The 23,120-nt window shown below is 38.0% G+C and overlaps 4 protein-coding genes across 4 annotated transcripts; 3 read left to right on the top strand and 1 right to left on the bottom strand.

Moving 5' to 3' along the window:
- Positions 1–2,939: 2,939 nt before the first annotated feature.
- Positions 2,940–7,724, top strand: cldn7b (claudin 7b). Its single transcript, XM_043250744.1, has 4 exons — positions 2,940–3,356; positions 5,394–5,558; positions 5,816–5,900; positions 6,017–7,724. The coding sequence occupies exons 1-4, from the start codon at positions 3,134–3,136 to the stop codon at positions 6,171–6,173; spliced, it is 630 nt and encodes a 209-aa protein (XP_043106679.1). The 5' UTR covers positions 2,940–3,133; the 3' UTR covers positions 6,174–7,724.
- Positions 7,725–8,732: 1,008 nt separating this feature from the next.
- LOC122352927 (calcium/calmodulin-dependent protein kinase II inhibitor 2-like) lies at positions 8,733–13,816 on the bottom strand. Its single transcript, XM_043250684.1, has 2 exons — positions 12,198–13,816; positions 8,733–9,794 (listed from the first exon to the last, which is right to left on the bottom strand). Exons 1-2 carry the CDS (start codon positions 12,517–12,519, stop codon positions 9,706–9,708), a joined length of 411 nt encoding a protein of 136 aa, XP_043106619.1. The 5' UTR covers positions 12,520–13,816; the 3' UTR covers positions 8,733–9,705.
- A 165-nt stretch (positions 13,817–13,981) lies between these two features.
- On the top strand, positions 13,982–15,859 carry LOC122352928 (cornifelin homolog B-like). The gene is made up of 4 exons (XM_043250685.1): positions 13,982–14,107; positions 14,897–15,010; positions 15,129–15,283; positions 15,551–15,859. The coding sequence occupies exons 2-4, from the start codon at positions 14,905–14,907 to the stop codon at positions 15,671–15,673; spliced, it is 384 nt and encodes a 127-aa protein (XP_043106620.1). The 5' UTR covers positions 13,982–14,107; positions 14,897–14,904; the 3' UTR covers positions 15,674–15,859.
- A 2,586-nt stretch (positions 15,860–18,445) lies between these two features.
- LOC122352929 (cornifelin homolog B-like) lies at positions 18,446–22,810 on the top strand. Its single transcript, XM_043250686.1, has 4 exons — positions 18,446–18,532; positions 19,133–19,246; positions 19,638–19,792; positions 20,079–22,810. The coding sequence occupies exons 2-4, from the start codon at positions 19,141–19,143 to the stop codon at positions 20,199–20,201; spliced, it is 384 nt and encodes a 127-aa protein (XP_043106621.1). The 5' UTR covers positions 18,446–18,532; positions 19,133–19,140; the 3' UTR covers positions 20,202–22,810.
- Positions 22,811–23,120: the final 310 nt, after the last annotated feature.

The following is a 23,120-nucleotide window of genomic DNA, read 5'->3' as shown; positions in this document are numbered from 1 at the left end:
ATAAATGGAATGGGGGAAATAAATACACTGAATTGTTGTAAATGCACTTTGGAAAAAAAATATGGCAAAAAGTATGAATTTTCCATATAGATTTTTTTACAGGTGTTTTATATTGCACAGTTTAATTTTGCAATACGCTGAGTTATGCTGTATCGTACTGGAAATTAATGTAAAATCTATTAACAATGTTATGGCAGAAAATAAATTTTTTAAAATAATTTTTACTAGTAGAGCTCACAAAAAAGAAATTGCAAGTAACATGAAATATTAAATTAGAAAGACTTAAATTGTTTTTTCACGTAAAACAAACAACAACAAAAAAAAAAATTTGCAGTGTAGGATGATTTTAAAATGAATAGTGCTGCTGTCAGATAAAGTAAAAGCGAGACAAAACATAACTGTTATGGTCATAATACAATTTGTAATTAAAAAAAAAAATCTATTATGGGGGAAAAAAATAGCATTTTCACTATAGTGGTCTCAGACTCGTGGACTGTATACAACCTCTTACAAAAACAAACGCAGTGTATATCCTAATGTCCTCCATTATCCTTCCCTGTGCGGCGCTGCTATCATCACCATTGATTTCACTTTTATCTCATTCCCACACATTCCCTTCCCTCCTTTATTTCCTCGTTCTCTACACTTCACCCTCTCATTAGGATGTAAATGGGCATTACTGTTATCGAACCCTAAGAAGGCAAGAACAAAGAGGGAAACAGAGAGAGTCTGCCGAGACATTTTGGTGATGTTCAGCATCCATTACACCGATAAAGAAAGAAACGAAACAAAACACACAAAAAAGTCAGATGACTGAAAGGCCGTGACTCCTCCTAGTGGCCGAACTGGGTTTTTCCGATAGGGGGCGGTAGTAAGCAGAAACTATGAGCAGACAGAGAGTGAGAAAGAGTGAGTATCCACGAAACCCATCTCTATAGGAACTGTGGTTAAGTGATAATAACACTACGCGCTACAAGATATATATATATATATAAGAGCCAAGTCAACGATATATATAGCGATACATGATAATATTACCATGTTAACAAAGCAGCAGTTGTCAGAATTAGGCTAGTATGCTCTCAATTGATACTCGTCCCGTTTCCTCTCAGCTGTGAGTCACTATCAGTTGACAGTTTGAGTTACTCGACCCGGGACTCTAAATAATTATAGGGGTGGGTCTAATAAGACCTCCCCCCTAACGCTCTCCCCCACCGCCCAAACACAGAGGTGACATTCAAGTCTTTCCTCTGGAAAAAGCGCAGCGAGAAACAAAAGATGATCCTTGTAGCGCCGCGGCGAGGATATTTATAGGAAGTTTGCATTTTCACACAACATCAGAAATAAACCTCCGAGCTTCTCGTGCTCTCTGAGACAGTGAGCAGTGCAGCGTGTGAAATGTCTCACTGGGGCACAAGATAATAGGAGAGGAGATGCGATTAGGAGAGTGGGTGGAAATATGAAGTATAATATAAAGTAGAGATTTCTTTGTGTGCATGAACGTGTTTGGATTAGATTGCAGGAAATGCTCAGGGCTGGTGTTCTGTGGTTAGAAAAACCTGTCTGACCAGTACCGGTACTTTACAACCTCCTCCCCGTGTGAGAACGTTGCCAGATAATGCTTGACAGTTCCACATAATCGTAAACTAGGAAGATACATTTGTGTATGAATCATATAAGGATTGTTTTTTTTCTGAAACCTGCGACACTGTAACTTTTAGGACGCTCCCTTTTCTCGTTCTCTGAATGTTTGTGATAATATGGTTAGATAAACGGCAATGGAAAACGTTCCTTAAGTTGAATCACTTCCATGGAAACTATACAGGCCCGTAGAATAGAGTCGCAGAGCGGTTACTAAGAAAACACCTTGGCTTTTTACAATACAGATGAACGTATTCAATAACAGTTTCTTACATGTCAGAACAACGTATAAATACTTTGAATGAGGAAAAAGTTGAAAAGTGTGTTGGGTCGGCTGCAGGTTTTTAAGCTTATACAGAAACCCTCAGGGCGCCAACCAAGACTTCACTGAAAATACTTGTTAACACACCATGGATGCGACATGCATTTCCTGTAAAAGCACCGACATGTGGCCTGTGAGTTTCCTGATTTACTGATTGTGGCTAATAATTATTAGTCACTTATCTCAACTGAAGTCTAAAAATAATCCCTCAACCTGATAGGTGGCCTAAGATTGCCTTTCCTACTGTACCAGGCACTTCTCTTGAGATTGTAACACTGTCATCCTTCATAAGTATGACTCAGTTGCTTTCGTGACTCAATTCCACAAGTATTTGCTCAAAACACTGAAACTCACACACAAAAATATGTCGGCAAAGCATTCCTTCTCTTTTTTTTCTTCTGAGATGTGTATACATTTTTTGGTCGTTTATGTTTAACTAATACTGATATAACTAATAACTCACCGTCTTATATTATTTGAAAAAGACTGCCAAGTTGTGTCAGCACTTTTTAATTTAACACACACACATATATATATATATATATATATATATATATATATATATATATATATGTATATATATATATATATATATATATATATATATATGGTCAGCACACACATGGTGCTGTTAATTATTATTATTATTATTGGTATTATTTTCTTACAGGTTGTTTATACGTTAATGATGAATACATAACGTGACCTAAATTTCTTTTGGAGAAGGGCAGGCAGAGTCGTAGCTATCTAATGCTGAAGACCGAGACATCTTGACAATAAGTTCCGAGACAAATTTCCAGATCGCAAATGAAAGTATGACATAGCTGCGATTTCGATAACCTGTGACGTTCCGCATCCTACGATAAGGTGTCGTCACGAAACCCTCGGAGCTCGCGACAACAAACCGAAGCAAAAGACGAAACTTCGAAGACTCCGCCCATAAAGAGGACGACGCTCTAAAAAGCTCAAATCAGCAGCTCGCTTCATATTCAAGGTGCGGCTTCGCTCAACAGGTGTCTGAGTCAGGGCAACGGCTCTTAACGGATTGTTTTTTTTGTTAATTTAACTTCAAAGGATTTTGAATCAGAGCTCGTTCGGAAAGCGATCCGTAACTGTTTGCTGAACTGCTGCTTTTAGACATAGTTTATCTTTTCAGTTAATTGCGAGAAGATGGCAAATAAAGGACTGCAGCTCCTGGGATTTACTCTGTCGCTTTTGGGCTTGATCGGGCTCATCGTTGGCACAATCTTACCTCAGTGGAAGATGTCCGCCTACGTTGGAGATAACATAATCACAGCCATAGCGATGTATCAAGGACTTTGGATGTCGTGCGCTTTCCAGAGCACCGGGCAAATGCAGTGCAAGGTGTACGACTCCATCCTACAACTCGATAGTAAGTAGCCTACAAGACCGCCTTTGTTATAGGGTAACTGTAGCCTGCATTACTGACCACGCCGCTTTAAAAAGTACTGCGTGTTTATATTAGTGGTTTTAAACTGGCGAAAGCCGTTGCTTATTGAAACGCGGCACCTGTGGACGCGCATGCGTACACCGCTTAACGCGCTGGCACACGATCGCTTCTTCACACTCTGATGATAATTATACGTGTATTTCGGCTTTGAGTAGCTGCAGATATAACTTACTTGCGTCTTGTCACGGCTGTGTTAGTTATCAATTAATTAAACGTTTGAAAAACTTTTTGTCGATGGTACGAAAATTGCGTTAAAACTATATTTTAATTATTAATTGAAAAATGTAAGGTCCAAATTATTTTTCAAACTGTTGTGATACGCGTCTTATCCGTTGTTACGTGAAAGCTAGGACGTTACCACGCCCTAGAGCCATTTCGCGGCAACTCCTCTAGCGTTACAATAATAAGGAAAAGCACCTGTTGTTCCGCGAGTTTCCTCAAGAAATGTTTTTGTATTGTTTGGTGTAAAAAAAAAAATAATAACAATAACAAATGCGCTCTAAATCGCATGGGCTGTGATTTTTGTATAAAATTCGTGTCTCGCATTCACGCATAGCTCGTTAGATAGTGGTTTTTGTTTTGACTTACTTTTTGAGTCAAAGGAAGCTTAGAGGTGGTGTAAAGGGCAGGAATGTGTAAACAAAGTATGTGTGCATTTTTAAGCCAGAGCTGCCAAAATAAAAGCTTATTCGTGACAGCGGGCTCAAAATGTAAACTGTTTTAACGTTTGGGTGAACTTTCCGACTGAAACAATGCTAGTTTAGTGTCGGGTGATACAGTTGGGTTACGCTTTTACTTAAGTAATGGTTAAACGGGCGTGACTCCCACCCTTCCTCCACTCGGAGCTCCTGTATCGGGTGGGGGAGCCAGGCATTGTCTTTGAATGACTTGTGTATTTTGCCAACTGCTTATTAAAACAAAACGATGACTCCTTTGTGCAAGCACCTAAACACAAACAATGCACTTTTTCAAACTCAAAAAGTGCCTTTTTAGAATACAGTACCTCTACTGTTTGCTCTTTATTTGACGTTTGCTCGCCTTACTTCAATCCCATCTTTACTCTTAACACCCGAGGTTGATGGAAAGGGCTCATTTCAGCGTTTATGGATGCACTAAAGTAATTTACCTAATTGTCGTATCGGTCATTTAATTTAGCTTTGTGTAAAACAGACTCTTATCAGTGAGTTTTTATGTTATGTACACAAAAGTTTGATATGCCTCGCTGTAGTATTGCTGTTAGGGATAAAATATGAGAGATCGCTGTAATGGAGAGCAAAGCAAAGTGAGCAAAAAAACGAGCTAGGTGATGTAACAGCCCTAGGCGGCCATTTCGTACAGCCTGTAAGATTTTTATGTAATTTCAAGAGATGCATCCCTAATAAGCAGATTTTGTTTTGTTTTTTCTTAATGTGATCTCGATGCTGAAAGTGAAGTGTTGTAATACTTTGGCAAGCCAAACCATACCCACAAAGCAAAAAGAAAGTAGATTGTTGCAGCGATACCCAAGTTCCCAAAGACTGGTTAAACCTGTTCCTTCTGTGAAGCTAAAGGGCGAATCGCTGCCCATATATGTGTGCTATCTCACTGCGCTCTCAAAGGAGGCTTCCGGTTGGAACCGGTCTCCGTTGCACCTGACTGCAGGTGTAGTTGGGGGAAGGGCTTTTTTTTGTGTGAGTCAAAGGGAGGAGGGAAAAAAAGACAATGAGGCCATTTCAAAACCCTCTAATATGTCTGTAATCTTTCTGATTCATTATTAATCCACCGGCCTGCATGTGTGCTGAACTGATTTAAACCAAGATAAACAATAAGTGAATAAGCTTACCTGTAGCCTAGTAAAGAACCTATTGATTTAAAGTTTTTAATTTATTCTTTTTAATTCACACAGGAATTCTGTCCCCACCGAGTTATTTGCCTTTTCTGTTTGTATCTCACTCATTGTGTACCCTCCCCCTCTTTCAGGTTCTCTCCAGGCAACTCGTGCCCTGATGATCGTAGCAATCCTCCTCTCGGTGGCAGGACTGGGTGTGGCCAGCATGGGCATGAAATGCACTAACTGTGGTGGCGATGACAAGGTCAAAAAGTCCCGCATTGCCATGACAGGCGGCATAATCCTCATTGTTGGAGGTACGTTCACTTTAACAGCGTTTATGCTAGTGTTAGTTCACACAAAAAGTGTGCTTGTAGCACATATAGCTTGATGATATTTTAAACGGCAAGATTACGGGAATGCTTGCAAGGTTAGGAATCCGCTTTTTGCTATTGCCCCCGGAATCTGTCAGTTGACACAAATGCTCACTCCCTCTTTGTGGACCGAAATTGCTAAAAACATTTTTTGAATTTTTGGAAAGTAACTAGTCTCTCTCTTCTCTTCCATTCCTCAGCCCTCTGTAGCATCGTCGCCTGTGGCTGGTTTACGAATCAAATCGTCCGGGACTTCTACAACCCCTTCACGCCAGTCAACACAAAGTAAGTTCAAACGTGCTCGCATATTATGTTTGGGTTTATCCACTTAGGTTTATGTTTCTTATCCACTTGTCACCAAGAAGGAAGGGTAGAGCTGATGTTTTGTTTTATGTTTATAGGTACGAGTTCGGTGCAGCCATTTTCATCGCCTGGGCAGGTGCGTTCTTGGACGTAATGGGTGGAGGCATGTTGGCCGCTTCCTGCCCAAAGGGTAAATCATCTCCCAAGTACCCCAAGTCCTCCAGACCCCCCAGCAGCAGCAAGGAGTACGTTTGAGCCATGGCGGCAGCTTACAAGCTGGAGAAGATCATGAGAATCACAGAGCATCTGTAGAAGTTTCCCTAGTCAGCTGATCTCAGATCTGTTTAGGTTATAATTTCTTGTATTGTGTTCCACTTAGAATAGAACAAATGGCTAAGATCAGTGACCCTGGGAAATTTTTACTCGTGCTCCAATACAGCAGCCCACCTCAGAAAAAGAGGTCACTTCTGTTTCTTTCTTTTGATAAGCACCAAGTCTGTTTTTTTTTCCCTTTTATAAATCCTGTTACTGATGTGGGTTTGGAAAGAGGGGGTTCTTCCCCAGTATGTTCCTCATTTCATAAGACTGCCATGTTTAGTGAACCATTAAAGAAAGAGGCATGCTCAGGGAAAAATCATCACTTGTACCACTCATTAGCACACAATTTCTATTGTAAAGCCATGTCCTGACCTCAACTGTCTTGCTTGCTTTGTGCCAGACACTGAGGTGAATGACAAGAACAACTTTTTTTAGTTTTTATTTCTTTTTAAGAGCCAAAGCCAACATGCAAATTTCTGGTCCACTTTGCTGCATAAAGGCAGGTGACTGACGTACCAGACCTTCTCTTTTTAAACATTACTTCACTTTATACAAATCATCTGAGGGAAGTTTTTGAAAGGAAGTAGTAAAGTACTGAACTACTGAAAGTGAACTGTAATTGAATCAAGTGGTATGTTGATGGAATTTGTCTGAAAATGCTGGCATGCTTAGAGAGCTAGACTGAAACTAGGTGGATAAACAAAAGCTTCACTTGGTTTGGGTGAGGCTAAAGCTAAAGAAACGAAAGCACTAAACCTAAAATCAGTTTTTTTTGGGTGGGTTAATCAAAGAAACTTACTTAATTGAATGTTATTTATGCAAAGTGAATTTTTTTAGTTGCTTTTGCGCTCCAGCTTCTCAGTGCCCTTCCTACACAGCCTCGCAATCAATTTGTACATATTTTACGAGGTGGATATCATACAACCTCATGGGTAGGCTTAGGGACGGGGTTAGCTGTAGGTCATTCGTACAAATGCATACAAATTGTCAACTCATGCGTACTATTCAGCAAAAATCCTATGAATACGTACGAGTGAAATTGTACAACTTAGCCACCTTGTCAAATATTTATGATTTGCAGTAGGATCAGGCTGGTTTTTTCCTTTTATTGAGCTAATGTTACAATCTTTTGACACTCCTTTCTTGTTTTATACACTCCATTTATTGTTCAGGATTAAAGGGTGTAGATATTTCTCCCAATTGATCACAGCTGGTTACTATCCAAGACTTGCATGAATTACGCATCTCTTTCCACCCACAGCAATATGTATGTATGTTACATGCAAAAACCGGTCCTCTATATCTGTTTGGTTTTTTTCTTTGGTCTTTGTGAATAGACCACTTGAGGTGGGTTGCCCTCAAGTCTATTTAGGATAGTCATATTATATTTGTAACCAGCTTATGCAAATATTTAACTTTTTGAAACGTTTTTGACTGTTCGGTTTGCAATATAAGAAATTTTATGTAAATAAATTTTTTAAAACAAGACTTCGGCTTTGTCACGTGGTGTTTTTTTTTTTATGTGCCTAATGAAATCTTTGGCAGTTTACACACGTTAGTGATTCGCAAATGCCTTGAGCCTTGTGCGTCACATCCTTTGACTTCGGTTTCAGTATAATTTGTGTATTCTGGCTAACACCGCAAACATGTATGTCATGTAAACAATCCTGCAACGAGAGAACACGAGTGAAAGAAAGTAGGTCGCTAAGTTGTAGCATACGCATAACTGCAATTCACGAATGCTTTAGCGTCGGTTATAAATAAAATAAAGCGTTCGTTTACAAGAGGGATTTACGTTTCACCAAAATACTTGAGAGAAAATGTCAGGCGCTTTTGCAGCGTTCGACCTGTGGTTGTTTCCACCGCCATTTAGAGACCGTTTCCCGCTAATGCGTCTCGACCAAACAAGACCACAGCGGCTAAACCTGGCGGATGCTGCTAATTCAGACTAAGCCCTTTTTCTTTATACATGTAAGGCATACCATATATGCTTATTTTGAAACCGCAAAAGTTACAGTATACAAATGACAGACACGCCTAGTAAATAAACACTGGCCAACACGAATAGCGTTCGCCTGAGGGAATTAGCAAAGCAGCCTACTGTTTAAGCGTTTGATTAGAACGATTAAAGAATGTAACATTTACAAAACTATCGATCTATACATCACAAGATATACGGACTTTTGATATTTGAACAGGTTTTAAAAATGGTTTCGCCAAGAAGGCCTATAGCTAAAAGTTTGATCGGGCCAGGTGAACCTAAAGGACGCGTTTTATGTAAATTCCTTAAACAACCCACCTTCTCATCCAGGCATTAAACTTGTAGATCTATATTTTGATGGCGTTTGCAAGTAGACTGATGACAATAGTTAATAAACGCAAATAAATAACAATTGCTAGAGCCTTAAAGAATTAATTTCTTGGGTTTTGTAGCCACCTAGAGGACAAAGAAGGAATAGTTTGACACTTAGACACACAACAGAGCAAGGCAGGCTTTTTTTACATTTGTCATTTATTATGTCAAACTTATTTACACATTTATTTTTTTGCATGGCCCTTTTTTTCCAGTGCTTAAATAGCTACAAAATGCAAGCGACACATAAAACAATAAAAATTATTAATACGTGCCACAGAATCATTCAGCCAACTAAATATAAGCTTGTTACGTACTTGCATCAAAAAAGTAATGCATCGCAGCAATGATCGAGCAAGTGCATAGCTTTTCACAGTGAAAACTAATGCAACGTGCAATGTTTCGTAAGGCATTAAAACACGTAAACCAGCTAGAGATGCAAAGCAAAACAAGTTGCTGTGAGATTTACAAAAATAAATCAAAGTGATCAAAGAAGATCGATTCTGAAACCACTGCAATCAAGAAATGTATCATTGTTTTAACCTAGATACTTCTAGTTTCTGTTAATAAAATACCAGAGCAAATATCTTTTAGGTGACATTCGAATATTGAATATCGTCATGGATAAAGTTACAACTATGGCTCTAAGAAGCAGCATACATTTCCAGAGTTTTAAGAGACAAAAGTAAACCACAAGAACGCTGTGCCGTTGTTCTTACCGAATGTTTGAAGAAACGAACTGAAAGACAACATATTTATAACAGCAGAAGCCTGAACAGAGTGATCTACAGTGGCTGGTCCTCGCCTTTGGTCAGAAATATGTTAATTGGCCTATAATATGCACATTTCTCCCAGCGGGAGGCAGGAGTGTCTCACACACAGAGCTCTGGTCTAAGAAGCTACTACACAACACATCACCTGTGTAGCCTGCTGTAGGCTGACAGCTGCTGCCATGCGACTAGGAAACTACAGCTGAAACGCATGCGGATCTTGTGTGAATCTGATACTGGGAGAGGTGTCTGACTTTTCTCCTGCTGAAAGTGTCCCGACTGTCCCGTGGTAGAAGGGTGCATTTCCCAAATAAGCTGGTCCAGAACATTAGGAACCCAGAGAGGTTCAGGACGGCTCGTTGCTGAGAGGGACAGGTAGAGGTCCGTTGTTGTTGTTGTTCATGACGTCGTCCAGGTCTTCATCCTCTATGACCACTGTAAAATAAAGTTACCAATTTGGGTCATGCTTTGGTGTTCAGTCACACTGAAAACAGTTTAATTGAATTAGTATAGAACTATATCCGAAAAAGGTATAAACTTACCTAATACGTAAATATTCCATTAAATATGTTATTCTGTAAGTAATTATAATTTATCATCACAAAATCATCTGAAACTGCAGGAAAGCTAAATAATACTCAAACTCCATTCAAAATATTTCAAAGGCTGTCTCCTTTGTATCTTAGACTTGTAAGTTTTCTAGTAGGGGATATTGTTTTGTACAATTATAAAGAATACCCATCTTAAACATCTTGGTTACGTGGCTTTTATCCCAAATGAAATATGAAACTTTCAACCTAATATGACTTTGAATGAGTTGATTATTAAAAACTGTACGCTTATTAGCATTAAATTGTCTTTCCAATAAATATCTTTAAGCAAAAAAACTGTCAATCCTGTTATAAACCCAGTTACCTTTTAAATGCTTATATCCATATCCTAAATATAACTATAGACTGTTATCTGCTAAGCCCTAAGACTGGCAAGAGCGGCTTTCAGATCTTCAATACTAAGCCTATCTTGCTGGATCTGTCTGATGCTTTTGACACGGTTAACCGCTAGATCCTGCTGTCAACCTATTGGCAAAGGGCATCTCAGGAAACACGCACCATTGGTTAGAGTGTTACCTCTCTTAAGCTTAGCTCACACTGCAGGCTAAAGTGGCCCAAGTCTGATTTTTTGCCCAAATGTGGCCCATATCTGATTTTCCTGTGACAGTCTGAACAGCACAAATCAAAAGTTTTCAAACCAGGCCCAGGCCACTTCGTGTGGTCACTTCAGGGCCATATGCGATTCACACATAAGACTGATGGCAGTCACGTTTAAATGACAACATGAACAACAGCCAAAAAATAGGATTTCAGCAAAAAATCCGATCTAAGCATTAAAATCTGCAGTGTGAACTAAGTCTTAGGTAAGTGCTTCACGTCAGGTATCATGTAGGGGTGTATTAGTCCCAATATCTAGCTACTTTGGTGCCTCAGGGCTCAGTTCTTGGACCACTTATTTTCTTTGACTACTATCATTCAGAAACATGGCTTTTCATATTATTGCTATGCTGATGACACTCGACTCTACCTCGACTGTAACAAGTCTTGCTGGATAAAGAACTATCCCCTTCGACTCAACCTGGCCAAGAAAGAATTGCTTGTGGTTTCAAACAAACCCATCACTTCATCACAATTTCACCATCCAACTATAGGCAAAATCAACCACAACTCTGTCAAAGACCGCCGGAAAACTTGGAGTTATGATTGAGGATCAGCTGAATTTCTCAGACTACATTGCTAAAGCCGCCAAGTCCTGGAGATTTGCTTAATACAACGTTTTTTTTGGAACATGCTGAACAACTCCTTGTTCAAGCTCTAGTTTTGTCCAGACTGGACTATTGCGGTGCTCTTCCAGCCAATTCTATCAAACCTCTACAACTAATCCAGAATTCTGGCTGCAAGATTAGTATTTAACTACCCAAAAAGAATGCACGCCACACCTCTGTTCATCAGTTTGAGCTGGCTACCGATAGCTGCTTGCATTAAATTCAAACCATTGATGTTTGCCTACAAAACAACCACTGGCTCTTCACCCTTTAATTAAATTCACTTCTTTAGACTTATGTGTCCTCTAGAAGCTTGCGTTCTGGAAGTGAACAGTGCATCACAGTGCCATCCCAAAGAGGCACAAAATCACATTCACAGACTTTTACATTAACTGTTCCCTCCTGCTAAAAAATAAGTCTCTTCCATCCTTCATTAGTCAACACTTGACCCTCGAACAATTGCACATATTGTAATAGTTTTTTTTTTTTTTTTTTTTACTACTAGTTAAAAAAGATATATATCTTTTAACTTTAGCTTCAATCGTCCTCATTTGTAAGTTGCTTTGGATAAAAGTTTCTGCTAAAAAAAAAAAAAAAAAAAATATAAAATAATAATAAAATAATAATAATAATAATAATAATAATAATAATAATAATAATATATATATATATATATATATATATATATATATATATATATATATACAGTTTGATTCATGATTCAGATTTAAAAGCAAAATGCACTTTATTAAGGCTTAAAGTGCTTCTTTACCATACACAACGTTATAATATTCTAAATATATCTGAAATGTACTTATTAATTTAATTATTAGCTACTATTATTATTTTAGCTTACAGATTGCAGTTTGTATCAATATATTGCAAACAAGAAGCTTGTCAGAAATCTGTCCACGGGGGCCCTTAGGACGATAGGTTAAAAACCACCGCGTACATTTCCACAAACATCCCGTCGTTAAATCAGTTGTTTACCGCGCAGAACCGCATATGCATATATCACCGACCTCTCTTTGACCGTCCAATTTGTCCGAGTTTGGGGGCTCTCTGGCCTAACCTCCGCTGAGGGGATTCGGGACCCAAGCAGTCTCTGTTCAACTCAACCCGCAAACGCTGCATCTGACACGCCGAGTCACGAGGACTCAGCTGAAGTTGCCCCGAGTGCGGCAGGAGCTCGGGCATATCCGTCGTGTCAAACATCCCCGCAGCCGGAGTTTCTTCCCGGTTTCCAGCGGTGACGGCGTCCGCTTCCCCGCTGCTCATCAACGCCTCCTCCGCGCCCGCGTGCTCCTTCTCCCCCTTCTCCCTTCCACCGCAACAGTACAGCATTCAGAAGTGCGGCGGAAGACGAGACGGACGCGGCGAGGATATAACGGTTATTTTCAGTGGACGCGTGTTTTCAGTGCAGCTTGTCGTAGTCTCTGCGGCGGGCTCGTGTTTCATTCCACTTCGTAATTCAGGCGAAAAACCGCAGAATTCAAGCGCTCTTGACCAGCATCCCTCGGCGGTGACCGTCCTCGTGTTCCGTGTGTCTTCCAGTCAGAGGATGCAGTGGATCGGAGGAACCACATTAGTCATTCGCTCACGCTGCTTCGGTGACTTTCTGATGTTTTCCAACGTCAGATTTTAAATAAGGTATGAAACAGCAAACCAAAATAAACGTTATGTTGAAAAAATAGGAATTCCAATGGGATTTTTAAACTAGGCATGCCTTCCCTCTCAAAACAGGAAGAGGATTTCGTGACTAAGAGATTCCCATCCCCTTATGTTATGACTCTTGCACGCTGCCCAGCTGTACTACAGCTTACATTTTACCGACTTTAATCCCGAAACCAAACTAATACATCTGTGGAGAAAGTTGTAACCGCTCATCTTCAATCACAATCTGTCTCAGAGATTACTGAAGGGGACACGGCTCATCCCGTGCATCTTGAAGTCACGCTTTCAGTGAATTGAAACAACTTTATATGCTCCGTCACGTGAGTCAGAATGAAAAAGTATATAGGAAGAGGATGAAAACCAAACTGACGAGGAAGAAAGAAAGGACACAGTGTATGCAAACTGCAACCTTTAAAACACAGTCAACAAAAACCTCTGTTAAAAGTTGCGCAGTGACTCTCATCCTCATTTTAATATTTCCATGATGTCAAGATATGAGTTAAAGTGTGTTACTGGGTCCATCCATAATATATTGCATTTTTCATGAGCGAGAGGCACTTGGAGAAAATGTTTAATGGATGCTACTGCTAACAGGGTTTCTTTACCTCGGCGGAGAACGTTCGGAAAGCCTTCTTATTAAAATCAAAAAGCTTTCTTCTACCTATTTTCTCCCGGGTTTTGTATTTAAGCTCTTAGATGTGAATCTCAGCAGTGGTGACGAAATATCGAACTATTTTTACATGATTTTTGAACGGCAAAAAAAAAAAGGTTGCAAAAAGCCACAACCGAAAATAAAAGCAAATATAAGAATAACAAAGAAATACTAAGACATTGCAGATGCATGAGGAGCCATAGATGAGTTTTGATTGGTAAACCTAAGATTAAAACCTCCTACTTCTACAACGATTGCTTATCTCTACAATGGTGACTTCAACATTTTCAGCAAACATCAACACCTAAACCTTCCACAAGCACTTTTTAGACGCATGACTAAAAACTAGCAATATATGAAGCGGGTAAAGCTGTTTAATCAGAGATCTTGAGAGACGCTGTAGTCTTTTCTTCAGTGACTCTTGCTTGTTAACAGCAGGTGTTCATCACTAATGCTCAATCACCGCTTGATAAATCGCTCAATTATCTCATTAACTTTAAATCTGCTTCAGTGTTAATTTAACATTCAGGATTTTGTGGAGCGGTATGTGAAGATTGTGATTAGAGATGTAGAAACAGCAGACACGGTGAAGGAGTCAGTACAGAGGTGAGTGCAGAGTCCATACACAGATGTGCGGGATCAGAAAGCCTTTTTAAAGCGTGGGTCTCAAACTCGGTTCCTGGAGGGCCGCCGCTCCAACCTTAATCAAACACAGCTGATCCAGCTAATCAAGGTCAGGTGGATGGAGCTGAACTGTGCAGAGCTGTGGCCTTCCACGAACTGAGTTTGACACCAATGTTTCGAAGTATTCTTCTGTGTTTTGTAATGATTATTATTGTTTAACCTTTTACATAAAGACTTGAATAGACGTACTGTATTTGTAACCCTTGTCTGTTTTAAATGGTGTATAAATCTTTAAACGCTTCATATTAACCTGTCATTTGTTAAACAAAGAGAACTTCTTTAAATAAATGAAACTGGCTCAATATTGCTTTAGCAGTCCCACAGACTGATTTTTATTTTTTTTCCATTCACACCTCACTGATGCTGGAGTTTGTGCTAAAGAAGCCATGACCAAGTTTTGAGTCCTACTTCAAACAGCTTAAACTTTTCTGTTTATATTCATAGAAAATATTCTAATATCTTAAGATACACAATTTAGACCTTTTACTAGTTCTTGATGATGATTATTAAGTGTGTGGTTGTTGAGAGTTTTTTTTTTTTTTTTTTTTTTTTTTCCATTATACGTGTGATGCATATACAATCAAAGTTTACCTTTTTGAAAGAAGCAACAGAAAAAAAACTTTCATGATATTCTAATTTAACTATCATTATTATTTTGTGGTGCCGAAATCATTGTGTTGTACCCTTCTTTTTATTTTATTTATTTTTAAGGTGTAAGCATGTCGAATCAAATGGTAGTCATGCAGCCCCAGCCTGTTATGGTCTTCAGAGATTCTGATCAGTGGGGGTCTGGTATCTGTGACTGTTGCGACGATGTGCCTGAATGCAAGTAAAATACAAAGACGAGTTGAATTAAACCGTCTTCTTACCCTCTTGTCCCGTTCGTGGAAGACACGAGATCTTTTGACTTGGCTATTATTGTTGCGTCTCTTTCTGTGAACAGGCTGCTTTGGTTCTTGGTGTTTCCTGTGTTTCACGTGCATCAAAGCAAAGAAATATGGTGAGTGTTTATGTCTCCCCCTGCTGGACCTCTGTGGATTCATCCCACCCATAACCATGTCCATAAGGGTCTCGATGCGCCAGCGTTACGGCATTAAGGTAAGAACCAGCAGTCAAAAACAAGATCTACTGCACTTTTAGGGGTGACCGGGGCTAGTTGTCTCGAAAGTGATTTCACCCAAATGCTTATTCCCTCAAGCGCCGTGGTTTTAATGCACATTCAAACTTTTTTTTGCAGAAAATGTCTGTCATATTGTTTCATATAGCTTTTGGGTAAAGTGTGCAGTTCAAAAATGCAACTACAGAATGAGTTTCGCACTGATAGGCCAACATGGTATAACCACAATATGTTCATGTGATCTGCAGGGAGACCTGTGTAATGACTGCTTGGTGGCCACCTTCTGCAGACTCTGTGTTTGGTGTCAGATGTCACGGGAGATGAGAGCAAGAGATCTACAGATCACTCTTGTTGGTGCCAGGAATCTGTAATGTGTTTTGAAGCGGCTGTGCTGTTGTGTGAATAAGAATCCTCACACTGAAAGGCAGTTATATATTTATTGACACTAACTGAATAATTTTTATATTGCATTAAGGGCGTTCATTTTTTTTCTTCTGTAAATTCCTGATGTATTTTGTGATCAGAAACAAGGTTGATTAAAAACATTTTCTACTACATGTATTATGTATAGTTTCTTTAATGTCAGTTACTCAGAGTTATCATGTATATTTCCTGAGGTGCGCTTTTACTATAAATGTATCGATTACTGCTCCTACATAAATTAACAAACAGTGGTAAAATGGACCTTTACAATGATATGTAGTTGGTCATGATTACATTACGATTTAACTGTAATATAATAAAATCAAAATAGGCGTTGTGTATATACGGGTGACCATTAAGTTAATGAGCATCACTAATAGCATGACAAGTGTTATCAGTTTAATGATGGTGTTGTGTATGTAAAATGCCGTGTGTGTCTTAAGGACTATTGAAACATTTCAGATTTTTTTTTTTCCACAATGACCAATAAAGAAATGCAAGAACTGTTTATTGCTTCCAAGCATGTTAGTGTTTTAATCTACACCATTTTTCTGTTCCTGGTTCTATGAAGCCCCTCCCTCAGAAATACACGATGGGATCGGATTGGTTGGCCTGCCAAGTGTGACGTGATTGAAGACCCAAAGCTTCATGCGAGTACAAAATATCCATGCTTTTCATTAAATTGTTCTAACAAGTAATAAGTACTTTTTAAAGGATCGCTTAAATATGGATCACAGAATGATTAAGTAACGTGACACTATTACTTTACTACAGAAGCGTATATAGGCTGCCTTTAGTTAAAACAGCATGTGGGTAAACTCTACAAATGTTCCAGTTGAAGAATAGTTTATACTGATCACAAAGTTCTCTGGAAAATTTTGTAGTTTGACAGATAACTATGAATTAGCATTTAGCTAACTGGCTAGCAAAGCATTTTAACTTTCTTCCTACAACATAAAATTAACAATAGAAAGTTGTTACTTAGTTGTTACTCATAAACAACGGCTTCTGTTTTTTTTTTTAAAAAACGTGTCTATTTACATTTAGTGCAAATAGCCCACCTTGTTGGCAGTAGCTATTTACCCTAACTCCGCCCACCAATGTGTGATTGGATGGTAAAACATAAAACAAGCTGACGCGATCGACGTAGGTTTGAATCTCCCTTTTCAAAATTTTAAATCACATCATAAAAGCATTTTTGTTCAATAATAATGAAGGATATAATCAAAAAGTTGAAAATGAAGTATTAGGGTAGGTTTAGGGAGGGCTTCGTCCCAATAAGGGTGTCAACCATGGCATCTGTTTAATAATTTTAATTTAACATTTACAATAAATAAGTTGCTTTCTGTTTTATATAATGTATCTCAATACTGAGGTGTAGATAAATGCACCATACACAATACAACATGTACCCAAGCACTATGAGGATGTTTGGAACTATACATTTCGAAAGACCTACTTGTTTAGAGTTAATGTTGGAATTGTACAAAGAAAAACAGATCTCTTACGGCTGGTTTTAAATTTGAAAAGGAATGTCGTCTCGGTCAAACATTTCAACGGAGAAAGGAAGAAGATTTCGTGACTCGGGGATATCCCAATCCTTTTTATATCATGTATACTGCCCAGCCGTACTCTTACAAGCTTATAATTTACCGACTTTAATCCTGGAACCGAACTAATAAATCCACAGGGAAAGTTGTAACCGCTCATCTTCAGTCGCAATCTGTCTCAGAGATTACTGAAGGGGACACGGCTCATCCCGTGCATCTTGAAGTCACGCTTTCAGTAAACTGAAACAACTTCAGTTGCTCCGTCAAGTGAATCAGAATGAAAAAAGTATATAGGAAGAGCATAGAAACTGATAAGGAAGAAAGAGAGGACTTGGCAAATGTCCATGTGAACGTATGCAACCTGTAAAATGCTTCAGATGTTTGCTTGGGACTCTGTGGCAGCTGTTAAAACAGAAAACAAAAGCCCCTGTTAAAGTGTGTGCAGTGACTCTCATCATATTTCCGCATGATGTCAAAATATGAGTTTCAGTGTGTTACTGGATCCATCCTTAATATATTGCATTTTTCATGAGTGAGAGGCACTTATGGGAAATGTTTAATGGATGCTACTGCTACTGGGTTTTTCTTTACCTCGGCGGAGAACGTTCGGAAGCCCTTTTCAAACAGCTGTCAAAGATGTAACTTCACTATTTTCTCTCAATCACAACTTTTGAGTGTAACATCACAACCGCTTGAAAATATTTTTTAAGCATTCTGGATATATTTCTTATAATTTTATGTGGATTCGAAGGATTGCCCTTGTACAAAAGCTTTCAGCGGGGTCAGAGATTGAATACGCAGGCCTATTCGTATTAATTACTTACGTAAAGTACTCAACATGTATGCTTTAGGTACTAATATGTATCTTTAAGGTACTACTAATAATAAGGTAGTGACAATGACGTACTAATATGCTTGAAAGAGTACCTCCCCAGTGACAGCTTTTGTATCTTTACAGGCTTTCATGTTGACAGTTTCATGAATACCTAATATTTTCATACTTTGAGCATGTCATGATTCTTCATATGCAGTCTTGTTCTCCACCCTGTTTTCTGTGCTTGTTTAAATGTAATGCTTGAAAGATGCTGCTGTGAACGGGTCTGACAGGTTAAGGTTGTTTCCTTCAGAGCCAATGTGATGATCTTTTTCTTTTCTTTTTTTTTGACATGGTGTTGCACTCAGTATAAAGGCAAGATTGTGATCACAGATTTAGAAACAGCAGATACGTTGCCTTATGCTGGACCAGTCAACACACAGGTGAGCAAAGATTTGTTCCACAGATACGCAGGATCAAAAGATCTTTTCATTATTCATATCTATATGTTTAAGATTATTATTGAACCTTTTGTATTAGGACTTGAACACTTAGTTTTTTACTGTGACGCCATGCAAAGCTGTAAACATGTTAAGCTGCATGTAATATCTTATAAAAAGAAAACACATTTTGAATAACATGAATAATCAAATATATAAGTAATATAATTTTTAAGTTAAGTCATGGCTTAACATGCCATGGATGGAGTTGATTTAAAAAATCCTTCAGAAATCATTTCAATATGCAAATTTTTTGCTCAAGAAACAATTTCTTATTTTTGATCAATATTGGACAAAAATGCTGCTCATCTTTGTGGAAATTGCGTTGCAATGTTTGGGACAATGTTTCAGAATTGTTCTTTTTTTTTTTTTTTTAATTGATCAAAAGCGATCATAAAGGCATTTATGTGACAAAATATTTAAAAAAAGACATCACGGTTTCTTAAAAATTTTAGCAGTAGCATTCATGGTTGTGTATATTGTGAATATTCTTTGGAATGATCGGAATGCTTGTAATGCTGAAATCATATTCTCTGTTGCTAGGGGTAAACATGTCGAATCAAATGGTAGTCATTCAGCCACAGCCTGTCATGATCTCTAGAGATTCTGATCAGTGGGGGTCTGGTATCTGTGACTGTTGCGACAATGTGCCTGAATGTAAGTAACACTTGGCATAAAATACAAAGACGAGTCATTATCTACTAACCCTCACGTTGTGGAACACACCAGATCTTCTGAGTAGTGTTTCCTACTCGGTTCATCATTTACTCGTCCCCATGTCATTCCAAACCTGCATGACTTAATTTCTTCTCTGAAACTCAAAAGGTATTTTGAGTGGTATTTGCTACTCGGTGCTTTCACAGTTCCCCTGAAGCGTCCTGAAGTTCACCCCTGGCTGCGTTTGAACCAATGCTTTGACTCACCCGCTCACATTTTTACCCTCCAGGCCGCTGCGGCATTTAACTGTTTATATTGTGTCGTAAAGCTCTGCAAAACACGATATTCTTACTATTACTATCATTTTTGTTACGTTCCTCTCTGTGAACAGGTTGCTTTGCTTACTGGTGTTTCTGGTGTTTCACGTGCATCAAAGCAAAGAAATATGGTGAATGTTTATGTCTCCCTCTCCTGGATTTATGTGGTTGCGTCCCACCCATAACCATGTCCATGAGGGTCTCGATGCGCCAGCGTTACGGCATTAGGGTAAGAGTCATCAATCAAAACTAGAAGGTTCTTCAGGGGTTCGGTATTATATTTAGGCCCGTTCCTTTAAGCAGTGATTTTAACAAACATATTCAAACCTATCTTTAGTTTGAATCATTACAGCAAATTTCAATCTAAATATCAGTATGGTATTTTCCCTATAGCTATTAGGATGTGTGTCAATAGTTGAAAAATTGACATTGCTATTTTAATTGTGTCAAAATGTCTGCAAAATAAGTAGGCTGATGTATAGTATAACTGATATATTTCTGTTGTCGATCTGCAGGGAGACATGTGTAATGACTGCTTGTTGGCCACGTTCTGCAGAGCTTGCGTTTGGTGTCAGATGTCACGGGAGATGAAAGCAAGAAATCTACAGATCACTCTTGTTGGTGCCAGGAACCTGTAATTAGTTTTGAAGCGGCTGTGCTGTTGTGTGAAATGATAAGAATCGTAAAACACTGAAAAGCAGATATATACACTGTTAAAAATGAACACGCTTGAACGGTCCTTCGTCGCAGAAGAACCATTTTTGGTTCCGCAGAGAACCTTTCAGGCAAAGGTTTTTTTAAAGAACTATCTCTTCCTCGGGTTTTTTAGAATCTGAAAAGCCTTCTTTCGCCCACAAAGAAACTTTTGTGAAACAAAAAGGTTCTTTCGAACGTTGAAGGTTCTTTATAAAACCATCTAGACGGAAAAAAATTATGTAAAAAATGAAAGGTTCTTCTATGGGATTGTGAAGCACCATTATTTAAGTGTATATATATTTATTAATATCTCATTAACGGAATATCATCGAACTGAATAATGTTATATTACACTTTTCGACTAAATGTGACGTCTGTGTTTTTGTATCTTTAATGTAAGTTACTCATTTTCTAATCAGCAGCATCAATATATCAATATCAGGGCTGTTGTGTCAATAGTGAATGTACTTTTCTGTTTTTGATTTATAAACTTCATTAAAGCAACACAGAAATTAATACTCATTTACAAAAAGGAAGAGTTTCAATTTAAGCATGAAGCAAGAAACTTTTTCTTTTTTGTCTTTATTTTAAATCAAAACTTATAGACTGAAATCTTTAATATCTTCTACTTCTGTTGTTACGCAATACATTATTGATCATTTTCTTTGACACGTTCCTGTTCCTGCCTCTGGAAGGGTGTGTTTGCACTTTGCATATTTGCTCGGACACGTATAGTAAAAATTCCTGTAGTCTAGGATATGCATTTCTGTTTTGTTTGATGCAGCCAATTGCTTATGACTCTTATTCTATTATTAGCAGGAGAGGATATAACTTCTTACAACTTATATTAGATGTTTGACACATAATGCAGGACGTTATTGGCATTTTAGAAGTTAGAAGGCATTTTACAGAAAGAAAGAAAGAAAGAAAGAAAGAAAGGCTGCCAGGTGACGGCATACTTGCAAAACAACATACTTGCAAAAATAGCATCAAGGTACGTCACAGACGTTTCTTAACCTTTTCTCTGTGGCTACGCGGGTTTGTTGCATGAAAGCCTGCAAGTAAAAGAGTAGCATGATAGATGAAATAATAAATTCATATCATTCCTAAGATATAAAATTGCAACTGCAGGCCAAAATAAAAGGTTACACATAAAACACATTTTAAAATTATGTTCAACAATAGTTAGTGTTTGAAATGGGTACGGCAAAGGCATTCCGCCCCACAACATTTTAGAATTTTAGAATAGAATGACTGGCTATAGCATTATTTTTTTAGAGAAACAGCTTCGTAAACACACTGTGAAAAAATCATGGTGAAGAAAATGCTACATAAAAACAAGCTACATTTCTACATTAAATAATTTAGTTCAGACAGGAATTAAAACATTAAAGTAATTTCTACACTAGAGCTCAATTTAAACTTGTAGAAATTAAAGTTTAACTTATAAGTATAATTGTTTGTTACATTTATAAGTATTCTTTAAGTGAATATCAAAGTTAGAATCCAGTTTTTTCACAGTATTTGTGTTGTATTTACATTGTTTTATGAGTACTTATTGTTTTTATGATGTTGGCGAATCAGAGTTAATTTCCATAGTAAGCATTAATTAAGTAAAATATACAAGCAAAGAGTTAATAAAATTGACAGGGAATCCCTTTTACTCTTTTGTGAATTCTCCAGCCTTGAATTCTTACATACGGCACCTTTAAATGCCAAGGCAAGCCAATCAAACCTTGGCCCTGTACTCTTTGATTGAACAATAGCTCCGCCCACCACTTCCTTCATATTAATGATCGTGGAGGAGGAGGGAGTGAACTATACTGACTGGGTTTTTGTGAGTGTGCCAGTATAAGCGGTTAAATTTCTTGTTAATCTTACTCTGGAATTTACTAGAGACAGGTAAACAACGTGGCGCATTTTCACAATTGCCATGAAACAAGTTAGATCTTCGGTATTAGATATTTTGTATTGCAGTCTGCTGTCCTTAAGACATGTAATAGAATATTTTAGACTTTAATCTCTTACTTTTATCTGCACATTTCATGCTATATAGGATGGAGTATAGGAAAAATGCCCTACTTAATTTGTTAGTTCGCCCAAAAATGTAAAAATTGTCAATAAATGGTTAGTTCACCCGAAAATGTAAATTTTACTCACCTTTTAAGCAGGTGTATGTGACTTTCTACTTTCAGATGAATCTAATCGGAGTTGTAATAAAAATTTTCCTGGCCCCTCCGAGCCTTTCAATAGGGATAAACGGGTGTTTGCTGTGTACAGTTCAGAAGACAGGAAATAAAGTGCACGTATTTGTAATAAAACATCCTTCACACGGCTCTCAGGGCTAAAAAGGGCCTCCTGTAGCAAATCCATGCCTTTTATAAGATAAATATCCATATTTCAAATGTATTATAGACTCACTTTTATTGACTGGGACTGTGTCTGTTGATATGCAGGAGCAAAGAAAACAATGTTTTATTTGTACCAAGGGGGCGTTTTGGGTAAAATGGCCATTAGTCTGACAGTGCAGGCAGTTTTAGCTTGAAATAAAAATATATATATATATATATATATATATATATATATATATTCAATAATGAATTATAATATTGCCCATTGGGCACGTTTTGCTCCAAAGACTGCATTTGAACAAAAAACATTTTATTTTAAAAATACAATTATGTCACATCATAATTAACTGTAATGCACTACAAAACAACAAGCTTTACTGCAGAAAATCAGATCACTGATCAGCATTCTCTTCACCGACATCTCATTCACAGCCAAATGGCTAAACTAAACTGGGCTACTGCGAGCTAAACTGCTTGTGTTTCAATCTGCTGGATAGCCTACCAAACATC

This window comes from Puntigrus tetrazona, chromosome 10, assembly GCF_018831695.1.
Source record: "Puntigrus tetrazona isolate hp1 chromosome 10, ASM1883169v1, whole genome shotgun sequence".
NCBI lineage: Eukaryota > Metazoa > Chordata > Actinopteri > Cypriniformes > Cyprinidae > Puntigrus > Puntigrus tetrazona.
Note: the sequence above shows the minus strand (reverse complement) of the source record. Positions and strands in the feature narration are given on the sequence as shown.